We start from the raw sequence: 13,217 nt of genomic DNA on the forward strand, positions 1-13,217 counted from the left end.
GCAAAATCCGACTATGGTATTTGAAAGGTGGGACCTTTGGGAGGTGATAGAATCATGAGGACTCTGTCTTCATGAATACATTAATCCAATCATGAATTGATGGGTTAATGGCTTAACAGGTTATTAGGGAATAGACTGGGAGTTTTACAAGAAGAGAAGGAAAGCATGTGAAAACATTCTTGCTCAGCCTCATTATGTAATACCCTGCGTCACCATCTGCAGAGTCTCCACCAAGAAGAAGGCCTTCACCGAAAGTGCCCCCAGTCCTTGGACTTCCCAGCCTCCAAAATTCTAAAAAATGAATTTGATTTCTTTAAAATTGTCCAGTTTGAGGTTATGCTGTTATAAGCAACAGAAAATATACTAATACAATCACTCTATCTTATGAGTAAAAATATTTTTCATAAGTAGTATAAATAAAATCCAACAAAAATAGCAAAATGGGGATAAAGAGAAGACATTGGTCACTTAATCACTTCCTGGGCAACTATCCTCCCCTCTTTGGAACCCACAGTCACACCCTGTGGTATCTGTAAAAGTTCTGCAAATTTCATGGCCTCTGGCCACTCCTGCTCAAGATATACCATCTTGGTAATTTAATTTTAGATATCTGTCTATTTGGAGACAGCTGCAACAACAAACTCAACCAGACTTCCTTCTCTTGGGCAGGAAAGAAAGGCTGGTAGCTGTGAGAGAGACAGACACAGGAGGGTTTGTGCACAGGCTGGAGGGGTCTTTGCAAGGCTGTGGCTAAGCTGCTGGCACAGAGGTACATGGCTGAGTCTCCCAGCTCTGTGGGCTGGATCTTCAGAGTGAAATATGATCCATCAGGCCTTTCAACTGAGAATCGATCCTTGAATATTTCAGACTTCTCTGAGATATTATCATTATAGAAGGAAACAAGAAACTCCACTTTCTGCCCCCATATCTGTCGGTACCAATAGAAGTATAAGTGACCAGAAATGGGATCACATCTCAAGATCACTCCCTGTCCCATCTCTATGATCTGTTGGCTGGGGGTCTGGGTGACTCCAGGTTCTGTGTGTCCTGTGGGAAGAGAAAGATTAAGGGAATGGATCAGAACTGTCTTAGGTTTAAGTCCAAGATGAGACTTTCGTAGCATCCTAATGACCCACCTACTTTCAAGAGACCAAAAATCCCCCAGCATAGGAACCAGGTATCCATGGCAGTGTCACGGCAGGAAAGAGAGCTCTCCTAACTCAGTCCTCTGGTCATCAGAACACAGGATGGGCATTCTGAGCTCCCATGATCCCATAGGCAAGGGCTGGCAGAGTTCCTGGTGTCTCTGGCAACACCCATCTTCACTGGAGCGCCCTCTACAGGAGAGAGGAGGGAGCCCTTGTACAGGTGCAGATACCTGACACCCAGGACTCAGGGCTTGTTCAGTCCATGGGCCTGACATTGTGTGCAGACCATCCCTAGGAGCAATGTGGAAGTCAACAAAGATAACCCAGAGTGTAAAGTACTGCTCAGAAACGCAAAGAGATCAAATCCTCCTCTCTTCCTACCTGTTGTGAACAACAATCCAGGGACATCAGACTCCATAGCTACTAATGCAGGACGTGAAGACTTAGCATTGGATTAAAAACACAGAGGGAGAAGAAACAAGTGTGAAAGTGTTCATTAAAGCCTGGGAGGAACAGAAAATCCAATGAGGAGCTGCTACTTTAACTTGTGGCAGGAAGAGTGAACTAGAGAACAATGATCCAAATCAGAGAGGGAACTATCGTCCTCACTGTCAGGAATGGACAGGGTCATGTAGGAGGGAATGAGGTGTTTGAAAATGGTCTGAGCATGTTGGAGCTAGGAGGAGGGCTGAGATCCAGGGTTCAACTATGGTGAAAAGAGAAGTCAGAAAAGGGTATGTATTAGAAGGAGAATTGGTGTGGCCAGAGTGTTAAGTGATTCATAAAAGAGTTTTCCGGGGGACAGGCCAGTCGGAAGATACTTGGAACAACCTAAAGTTGAGAGCATCTTTTCTGTACTCAACTGCAGGCATCGTCTGGCTCAAGACAAAGCCAGGCTATAGGCTGCTGGTGTCTGGGCATGGAATTTAGCATTGAAATATCCAGTGTTATGGTCTAAGATTTCTGTCAGGGTCCTGTGGAATGCTGACTCCAGCCTCAGGGCTCAGGTGGACACGTTGACCTCACAACTTCCTGGCTAGACCCAGGGAGAGAGTAACTCTGCAAGGCTGTGCCTTGGCTGCTGGTGCAGAGATACATAGCCAAGTCTCTGGGCTCCAGGTCATCCACATGAAGGTATAAGTGAGAGGCACCTGCATAGCCAGGTGTCAAGCAATTTGAAACAGTCTCATTTTCAACAAGGTCAATATAGTTGTAGGAAAACATGAGCTCCCGTGACTTCTTAGCATTCTGTATATATCAACACATATAATTATGTCCCAGATGTTCACATTTCAGGGTCGTTTTACTCCCCATCATGGTGACCAAGTGCTTAGTTATCTGGGTAATTCCAGTGTCCACAGGACCTGTGGGAATAAGAAGCCACATTTAGACCTAGCCCAGAAGAGAGTCTTATGAGGCAGTTCCAGGAAGAAAGCTAGAAGTGCAAAGACAGAGATGTCCCATCTGAGCCCAGGACTCACCTGCTCCCAGGAGACAAAGGACCCCACAGCAGAGGAGCCTGGAGCCCATGGTAGTGTCACAGAGGATGGGACCCAGCATCTCCCTGCTCAGGTTTCTGGTCATCTGCTGTGTTTCCCTGGCCCTGAGAGAGGGTTTGCTTGGAAAGACTCTGCTACTGTTGGTTTCTACAGCTCACACTTCTTTCCCTCTTATGCTTTGCACCAGCACTTCCAGAGATGGGTTTGGACTGGCTTGTCAGGGATGAGTGTGCTTGGGCAGCTTCTGAATAGACCCACTCCCCCAGTGGACCCAGGGAGGTTCCTCAGACAATTGATAGTATCTGCCCACCCACACAATGAGTAATGAGTCCTTCCTCTTTCTCTTTCACGGCACCCCACTTCCCCTCAAGCACAGATTCCTTCCCTTTGGGCAGATACATTCCCTGCTGCCTCTCGTGGACCCAGGAGAAGCCCACTCAAGCTTCTGCTCCCTCATCCTGATTAATTCAGAGAGGTCGCCTTGCCTAGCTCAGTGGAGTCCTTCCCTGGAGTCTCCTGTTCCTCGTTTAAAGACACAGCAATTTAATGCTAACTAGATAGAGAGCACCGCTGGCTGCTGAGGGGGATAGGAGAGGCATACACTGCAGCCCCTACCTCCAGGGAGCATCTCACCTATTTGGGGTGCTGGACCCAAACCTAGAGGAGACATACAGAGGAAGCTGCACGAGAATAATATACACGGATGTGCACAATTTACATGTGTCTTTAATTCCATATCTGTCCATATTGAGAAACCATGAGCTTACACTGGTACTTCCAGTTCCAATCCAGCATTATAAGTTTCCTTCTAGTGTTCGAACGTTCTCACATTTTATATTTGCAACTCCGTGATCCAGTACTGAGAAACCTGGCTTCTGTTATCCTTAATAGACTTACATATTTGATCAGTCCCCCTGCATGTAACAAGTGATCTGTGTGGCTGCCTCCCCCACCTTGAAAATGACCCTTCACCCCACTTGAGTTCTGACTGCCTGTCTCAGGGAGACCTTCCATGTTGAACCCCACCTCACCTCAGTCCAGTTTCTGACACCCCACACACAGCATGCCCCACCCCACACAGATGCCTGTCTCAATCTTTCTGGGTTTCAACAGTCTGCCCCAGACTGCATTTCTCACCCCATCTGGACTCTAGTCCCCCCGCTCCCTCAGGGAGGCCCTCCTCATTTTGCATGGTCTCTGTCACCTTCGACCTGGCCTCCTTTCTACACAGGTGCAATGAGATGGACCAGTTTATTCCTCTGGCAACAAAGGTATTTCACTTAATGTGGTGCTTACTGCATAATTCAAGGCACCTAAGATGGGTAATGGGCAGGGAGGCCTCAGGACTTTTCCTGCTCCCAATATGCTCTAGACAAATCTTCCCAGTGTTTGTGACAAATGAACATGGACTTGATTTGCCTGGCTCTTAATCACTTTCTTTTCCCTCCTTCCTAGCACAACACTGCACTGCACCCCCTCCCCCCGCAACTGCCAGTGTTTGAAAATATTGTAACTCAAAAATGCATTTAATACACCTAACCTACCAAACAACATAGCTTAGCCCGGCCTACGTTAAAAGTGCTCAGAACACTTACATTAGTCTATAGTTGGGCAAAGTCTTCTAACACAAAGCTTGTTTTATAATGAAGTGTTGACTGTCTAATGGAATTTATTGAACACAGCACACTGTACAGTCTCGGTTGTTTACCGTCCTGATCACAGGGCTGACTGGGAGCTGTGGCTGCTGCCACCCGGCATCACAAGATAGCGTTGTACCATGTATCACTAGCCCAGGAAAAAATAAAAACTCAAAATTCGAATACGGTTTCTATGCTATGCATATCACTTTCACACCATTATTAAGTAAAAAAATATCGTAAGTGAGGATAGTCTGTGTTTGTTAGCTGTGCCTCCTCTCAGCAAATCATCTAAACTCCCTAACAATGTTTTTGTTTTGTTTTGTTTTGTTTTGTTTTGTTTTGTTTATCCACTGTTAAAGGTAGGTAAATCATTCTACCTCATAGGGCTCTTCAAATATTAATTGAAATAATGTTGAAATACTGCATTTAAGTATATGACCCAGAACAAATGAGCAATAAATAAAGGGATTTTCTATAAGTTCACATAGGAGTAGAATTTAAAGCATCTGAGCTCACCAGGAAATGTGCACCTGCATCTGCAAAGGGCACCTCATACGTTTGGCAGTGGCTGTCCTGGTGACTCTCCATGTGTAGCTCACCCTCCATCCCACTGCCCTCCATAGCCTCCTGCCCTGTGCTGGAGGAATTATCCAGGCTTTCCATTGAGTTTGCCATTCAGAGGCACCAGCAACAGACTGAAGGGTGGCCAAGAGAGTGCAGAGATTCTGGGCTTCACCCTCTTATCTCCCAAGCTTCTGGCCTTGACCGAGCCCTCCCTTTGGGCAGCCTCTCCCTGTAGCTCTCACGCAGCTGCAGTAACACAGCCCCTCCCTTCAGGCTCAGGAGCTGTGCAGACTGCCCACTGTGTGGGCAACCCCTGGGGCCCCAACCACTTCTTGGCTTCCCTGACCCTGTCTGCCCCTCTGCACCAGTCTCTTGATAAATTATCTTCATTCAACACTTTAGAGCATGTCCTCTGTTTCCGGCTAGGAAACTGTCTGATTCAAGTGGCTTTCATGCATCATAAATCATGTATGAATAACTGGGGCATCTTATATTGCCAGATTTAAAACTTCTTAAAGACAAAGGGTGTGCATTTTCAATTCATCTCATTTCCCATAGACCAAGGGATTTTTCTTAAGTATTGTAGGTATTTCAGAAATATGTATTGAGTGAATTAACAAATGAACAACATTTAAACTACAGCTAAACTACAATAGATTTTCACCAACAAGATGACAGAAAAATGAAAACTTACTCTCATACTCTCCATTTCAGTGCTATCTAGCTGGGTGTGCTAAATATGGTCTCTTGACTATATTTTTAAAAAATAGTTTCTCTCTCGGTGCAAGAACTGGAAGACTTGAAGATACATTACCAAGATTCTCAATGACAGCATGTTTCAGTTTAGCTTCCTTTTTTAAGCCATACTTGCAGAAAATTTGGAAGCAGAAGAAAGACATTTTCATCTGCTGGCAGCAGAGAGGTGGATTTGGAAGTGACCTCTTGTCATTTCCCTATTGGATCACTCACTTGGTCACTTCAAGACCACTGTGACTCTCAGCTGTTTTCTGCAGTTACTGACCTGGGCAAAAGGAGCAACTTCCAATTTTCTGATCACTAGTGGAGGACCCGAGAGCACAAGCTGAAGCCTTCTGAGACCCTCCCTCCTCTGGACCGTCCAGTGGTTTATAAGCACTAATTGCCTGTATTAACTCCCACTCTGCTTGCAATTCCTAGAGGGTTCTGTTTCCTTGGCTGAGTCCTCTGATGTACTGGAAATTCCTCCAGTCACTTACCCCCTGTTTAGGAGATATCATGGCCCCATCCTATATGGAACTATGATAGGACAAACATTCTCTGGCTTGAAGTTCCATGTCCTAGAAGTTGGCAGACAATAAGTCATAGTAACTCCATCCCATAATGTGTGACTTCCCACTGCAGCTCAGTTGGTGTCAAAATAGACGAGATAGTGCTCTGCTCCATCTTATGGACCAACATCTGGGAAATACCATTTATTTATTAACTTTATTTTAGGAGGCATGAAGTTGTAGCTTCGATCTTGTCTGTGATATTTGTAAATATATACTAAGGATGTCCAAGAGTTACACTCCCTGTCTGTTAAATTTTACACTGAGATCTTCCACATCTGTGAAGAGAATACACTAATGCCCTTGCATTAAAACACATAATGTACCCACACTGCAGCACAGAGTAGCAGCTCCTACCACTTGCTCAGAACTGAAAAATGCTGGCAGAGATGTGAGAACATCCAGTGGATCTGGGGCCCAAATGCTCAGGAGCACTCTGCCTGAGCTCTGCAGGGCAGACAGAGGGTTAGGAAAGAACTAGAAGCATCCTTGGGGCTTGGCTAACGCTGTGAGAGAACCCCACCCCCTCTCCCCATTACATCCTCAGCTGGCACAGGAAGGTTTGGGTACAGAAAGACACTAAGTCTGCAGGGCTGTGCCGAAGCTGCTGGCACAGAGATACAAGGCTGAATCCTGCAGCTCCAAGGAGCTCATGTTCAGCTCAGAGTGGTAGTCACTGAACTGCTGAGCTGAGAATCGACTAGGGAAGTTTCCTTTTTCATTCTGCTTCTTTTCAAAATACGAAATGAGGAACTGGAGGCCCTGACCCAGAGCCTGCTGGTACCAGTACACCGTATCATGGCCAGAGACAGGATGGCATTTCAGAATGGCCTGTCCCCCCTCTCTTTTGATTAGGTGTCTTGGGGACTGGATGACTCCAGCATGCACTGAACCTGTGGAGGAAGGAGACAGAAGCTGAAGCCTTGGCCCAGGGAGGAGATTTATATTCCAGCAATGACCACACCTTGCATTTAGGGGATGTCCCAAATGTGCCCAAGACTCACCTATCCCCAGGAGACAAAGGGTCACACAGCAGAGGAGCCTGGTGCCCCAGGCAGCATCAGGCAGGACAGGACCAGGCATCTCCTTACTCAGGACACTGTGCTCCTGGGGTGAGAGGGAGGAGTTTGCTCCCCTCTTTTCTCTGTTTGGAGAATTTGCCTGTGACATCACTGTTCTGATGTCACTGTCCCTGTAGGCTCCCACAGGCACCCCACATCCCTGGTCAGGCTCAGCTGTGTCAGGTCTTCCCCCATTCTGTCCAGCCTCCTACAGGTCAGGGAGAGCTACCCTTGCTGAGCTGGGCAGGGCAGGGTTTGGGGCAGACGTCCACCCCCCACCGCTTCTCTCATTTTCCTCTGAGGCAGGTGCTCCACTGTCCACACCTGGCCTGGGTCATCCGGGCTGCCCCACTGAAGCCTCATCACGCTCCCCATCAAATGGAGGCTCCAGGGAGGCCTCTACCCAGGCAAGGCTACAGGTCCTGGCTCCCTGCCATGAGAACACACCTGCACATCAGTTGATGAGAGAAGACTCAAGTTAACCCCTCCCGTGCCAGCAGTACCTCTGGTTCATCAAGTAATATCTCTGATGCAGGGACCAAGACAAGACTGTCCCTTAACTCTCCCTCCCCAGACAGAGCTATCAGCAGCTCACTCAGTGGATCCACAGCGCCCTCATGTGGCCAGTTGCGCAGTCATTATTAGCATGTGCCTCTGTTGAGTCGGCCAAGGAGGCTGGTGCTTTCTAGATTAGGCATCAGGATCTCAGGACACAGCTCAGCTCTTGCTGATTTGAGGTTTACCTGCCTCAAACTTGACTTTTCCTGTGGTAATAATGGAGGCATGAAGCAAACATGTTTTCCAAATAGGGGAGTAAACATGCTAACTCTCAAGTAATGTGTAGAGAGGACCAGCCAGTCCTTACGTGGCAGCTGCCCTAGGAATCGGGCGCGACTGGGGGAAATGCTTTCTTTAACTGAAGGTAATTCCTGCAGGGGCCGACACTGGAGTTCTGTCAGCCAAAAACCTAAGCAGCTGGGGAAATAAACTCATTAGTGCCATGAAGAGGAAACTGCCTGCTTATGTATCCTCCTTTTTTGAACACCCTCACAGCTATCTTGCTCTTTTTGGTTGATTTGTTTTATTTCTCTATGATTGATTTGTAGGAATTCTTTATAATGTGTTACCACCAAGTTCTCATATATATGTCTTTCTTCTTAATGACATTTTGTGATGGACATTTTTTTAAATTTGATAAAGAACAATTTACTTTTTTATGGTTAGAACATTTTTTGTCCACTTTAAGAATCTTTGCTTACCCCACAGTCATGAAGAGAGTCTCCTATGTTTTTTCTCAGAAGCTTTAGAGTTCTAGTTTTTATATCATCAAGAACTTTGGTCTATACCTTATCAACTTTGGTTTACAGCAAAATTTACTGTAAAGGGTCAGATAATGAACATTGTAGGCTTTGTGCACCATGCAGTCTCTGTCCCAACTACTCACTTCTGACATTGTAGTGGAAAAGTAACCACAGACAATTCACGAACAAATGAGTGTGATTGTGTTCTAATACATACCTTTCCTTATGAATACCAAAATTTGAATTTTGTATAATTTTTATATGTCTCAAGATACTCCTTTTCATTTTCTTTCAACCATTTTTTCATGTAAAACCCATTGTTAGCTCCTGGGTGGTGTGAAAACAGGCAGGGACCAGATCTGGCTCCCAGGAGGTAGTTTGCCCATGACCGGTTTATGCACGGAGATAAGGATTGAGGCTCATTATTTTTCCATGTCGATATGCTGGTTTCTTAGCACCATTTGTTGAAAAGACTATTTTTTCCCTTCTTGTGCTACTTTGTGTATGATCTCGGCATTACACTATGCATCGCTGACTTACCACTGTCTACCTGCAGGAAAAGTCTACTACTTAAACATATGTTTTTCATAAATGTCCTTTATCGGGTGAAGGAGGTTTCCTATGACTCCAAGTTTACTATGAATTTTTATCAGAAATGGATATTCTGTTTAATCAAATACATTTATGGCATCTATAGATATAATCATATGGTTTTTATTTTTTCGCACTTATAGAGTAATTTACACAAATTATTTTTTGAATATTAAACCATCTGTGCCTTACTGACAGAAATGCCTCTTGGTCATGATGCCTTATCTTTTTAGATGTTGTTGGACTCAACATGCTTTAATTTAAAAAGAATCGTTGAATCCATGTTCATAAAGGATATTGGTGTCTAGTTTCCTTCTTTTACAATATCTCAGTCTGATTTTGGTATCATAGTAGTGCTGCCTCAGAATGAGTGACAATTATTCCCTATTCCTTCATTTCCTTCCTAAGTGCTGCTCCAGTGACATCCTACCAATATTGATATATTATGTTTTCATTTTTACTCAGTTTAAAATGTTTTCTAATTTCCATTTTGATTTATTCTTTGCCCCCAATTATATTTAGGCAACTATTTCTTTTAAAATTGGGGCAGTTTTTGTCCCTGAGGTCTTTCTCTTATTGATTCTTACTTTAGTTCCACTGTGATCAGAGAACACTCTTGTTTTGACTTGAATACTTTAAAATACATTGATACTTACTTTATGGCACACAGTGGTAGGTGGTTTGTGCACTGGAAAAGAGCATGTGCCCTGCTGCTCTTGGTAGACAATTTCGTAAAGTTCAATTGAGTTAAGCTGTTGATAGTGTTATTCATGTCCCCTATGTTCTTACTGGTTTTTTGTCTTTGTCAACTTCTTAAATCAATAACTGAAAGAAGAGTATTGAAATCTCTCACTGTAATTGTGGATTTGTGTATTTCTCCTTGCAGTTTTATCTACTTCTGCTTCAGTATTTTCAAACTTGGTTTTTAGATACACATTTACTCATGATTGCTGTGCCCTCTTGATAGACTGGCCATTTGTCACTAAGATATGACTTTATTTGTCCCAGATAAGACTCTCTGCTCTGAAATTGACTTTGTCCATATCAATACAGCTACTCTAGCTTTCTTGGATTAGTTGTTGCATCTTGTATGTTTGACATAATTGTTATTAAAGTCTTCTTTAAATTACTTTCCATTAACCCTTTCTCAATATTTTATGAAACCAAGTAAATTTTATTTTCTATTTCTAAAAAGATTTAGACTGAAAAAGAAGGGAATTAAACACAGAATTACTTCAGGATTGCCAAAAAATAAAAAAGCATTCCAGAAACATTGGTAAATGAGCATTATTGTGGGTGTTAGTTACTTCCTGACCATCGATTTCAATGGCAATTCTTACTAAGGGTTCTAATTATTTTTTAACGCTGATACTTGCAAATGGCCTTAACATTGTTTGGTTCTGCCTGACCAACTCCAGGGTATAGTAGTCATGAATTACTCACATAAATAAATAGTTTATATTTATTCATATATAGTTTATTATAAAAAATAGTTTATTATAAAAATAATTTATTATAAAAAATAGTTTATTATTAATGTGCTGAAACTTTGTATTTTTCTGAAAGAAAAAATTTACTTGATCACTATCCCTGGGTGTAAGCTCTGGTGTTCACTCCCAGTTGTAGAATATTGAACTGTATATAAAGAATCCTAGAATCCGTAATCCACAGTTATTACTACCCAGTGTAGCCTGTTGTAGTATTTCGGAGTCATTTCCTGACCTCCTACTAGCAGAAGGACACCCGACGTCCCAAATGTATTTGTTCCCCCTGACAGAGGAACAGCAGGGCTTCTGAGCACTGTGAGGACAGCTGAGCCCGTGAGGGTTTGTGGGCAGGGAGGAGGGGACTGTGCCACACTGTGGCTGAGCTACTGGCACAGAGATACACAGTCGAGTCCTCCTGCTCTGTGGGCTGGATCTTCAGAGTGGAGAACGAGCCATCCAGCCTCTCAGCAGAGAAGCGGTCACCAGGAATTCCCGATTTGTCTGCTGTGTCCTTATTTTGGAAGTAGATCAAAAACTCTGGGCCTTACTTCAGGGTCTGTTGGTACCAATAAAGTGTTGCATGACCAGAAATTGGATCGCACCTAAGAGGGGACATTGTGTCCCCTCTCTGTGACCCTGTGCCTGGGGGGCTGGAGGACTCCAGCACCTGTGTGACCTGTGGAGACAGAAGGTGGAAACAGAATGAGGAAAACAATTGTGGTCATCACACACACATGCACACACACATGCACACACAAATACAGGAGCACACGCACACTCACCTGCCCCCAGCAAACAGAGGGGCTGCCCAGCAGAGCAGCCTGGGGCCCATGGCAGTGTCAGGATAGGATCGGAGGTTTCTCCGATGGGATCCTTGAGAGCAGGAGCCCAGAAGGAAGGATGTCCTTGCTCCGCACAGGGCAGTTCCACAGGAAGTGACATCTCTTCCTGTACCAATCTCCATGTCCTCAGGAACACAGGATTTCTATTACAACACATTTCAATGACTGATTTAAATGTCTGTAAGCTTCTTTTTAACAAAATCAATGCATGCGCCATCACTTTTAGTTCTCGTGTTGTCTGGACACAGAGGTCTCATGTTCCATCTCCGAATTTGTCTTCTCACCAAACAATCACTCCTCCGTCTGCAGGGCACATTCACTAAGATGTGTCAACAGCACTTCCAATACAGGACACCAGAGGGTGAACCTGATGTCTTATCAGCAGGTCAGGGAGTCCTGTGAGCGTCCCTGTTTCTGTCACAGTCTCCTCCATTGTCCCACTCACACGTGCTCAACACGACTATTGAGTTCCATTGGGTTCTCATGTACTGCATCTCATTCTTTTTTTCTGAGATCATTTCCCCAGGTTCCCACTACAAAGATCTCTGCCAAGTGGGTCACTTAGTTGAGGGTGCAGAGCCTCCCCTGCCTTTATATGCACAGAGGAGGCGGCCGTGCAGCACTGTGGAGTAGCTGCTGGCACAGAAGTACACAGATGTCCGGGAGGGGGTGGCAGACTCTAGTGTGAGGGGGAAGTTCTCTGTACTTGATCTGGAAACACTGTAGCCATTGGATACATCTCCTTTGTCAGTGCTGACAACACTGTATGAGTAATGGATTAGCCTCAGCCCCGGCCCAGGATCCTGTCGATACCAGTACATGTTGTCATGGTTCATATCCTGGGCATATCTCGGTGTCAAACTCTGTCCTGTGTCCAGAACCTGGAATGTGGGGTTCTGAGTGACACCAGCATTCCCTGGACCTACAGAGAAGAAGAAAAAAGCTGATGCCACAGACTCAGTGTAATGTTTGGTGCTAGGACCTGGAAATCCCATGGGTGGCCCACCCAGGCCTCACCTGCCTGCCGGAGACAAAAGGCCACATAGCACAGGAGGCCAACACTCATGGCAGTGCCACGCAGAACAGAGGGGTCTTCTAGGTCTGGGCATCAATGAAAGGATAGGGATTCTGGAGGGTGTCTTTCTGAGACCTCCCTTTCCCTGCCTGAGCCCCAAAGCATTCCTGTCACCAGGGGCCACAGCCCTTTCTCAGAGGGTGACATCCAAAATAAATGTACGAGTGAACAGCTTAGAATGGGAAGAATGCACTTGTCTGAACTGACACAAGCCTTCCAGGTTTTTCTTAATCTTCCTGTAAAACAGTGTGTAACACTCCATGTATATTTTATCCCTGAAATAATATAACTCCTCCTTAATTCAGTGGTTCAGTTATCTATTTCTGTAGTCTAGTATGTTATTAAAAATCGTTATGGTTTCCTGGTGCCTTTTATGACTCCCGTGTCCCACATGCTCCTTCAATTATCCTTTTCTAATTTGCTTAATTCACCACAATCCTGTTAACATCTTCTGCCTACAGTGATTTCTCTCTGGTATCTGGTTTCCAATTCCCAGGGCCAGGCTTGTCAACCTTTGAGGAATCACGTTGCTCTCTTTCTTGTTGATTCACTGGTAGACGAGACACCTGCCTAACTCAGCTAGAGCACCGCCACATCCATCCAGAGCACCTGCCTCCCGAGCTTGGGGTGAGACCACAGCAGTAGATCCCTTCCAGTGGTGACCTACCTGGCTTTGCGGAGGATGGTGTCTGCACAGCGCTG

General features: G+C 44.9%; 1 pseudogene and 1 gene segment (V, D, J or C); both read right to left on the reverse strand.

Annotated features, from left to right (window-relative positions):
* Positions 1–6,737: 6,737 nt before the first annotated feature.
* On the reverse strand, positions 6,738–7,241 carry LOC134380862 (T cell receptor beta variable 13-like). The segment is given in 2 exon segments: positions 6,738–7,051; positions 7,163–7,241. Coding segments are annotated over 2 exon segments (393 nt in total).
* Positions 7,242–11,997: 4,756 nt separating this feature from the next.
* LOC134380863 (probable non-functional T cell receptor beta variable 6-7) lies at positions 11,998–12,549 on the reverse strand (annotated as a pseudogene).
* Positions 12,550–13,217: the final 668 nt, after the last annotated feature.

The sequence above is a fragment of the Cynocephalus volans genome, chromosome 6 (assembly GCF_027409185.1).
Source record: "Cynocephalus volans isolate mCynVol1 chromosome 6, mCynVol1.pri, whole genome shotgun sequence".
NCBI lineage: Eukaryota > Metazoa > Chordata > Mammalia > Dermoptera > Cynocephalidae > Cynocephalus > Cynocephalus volans.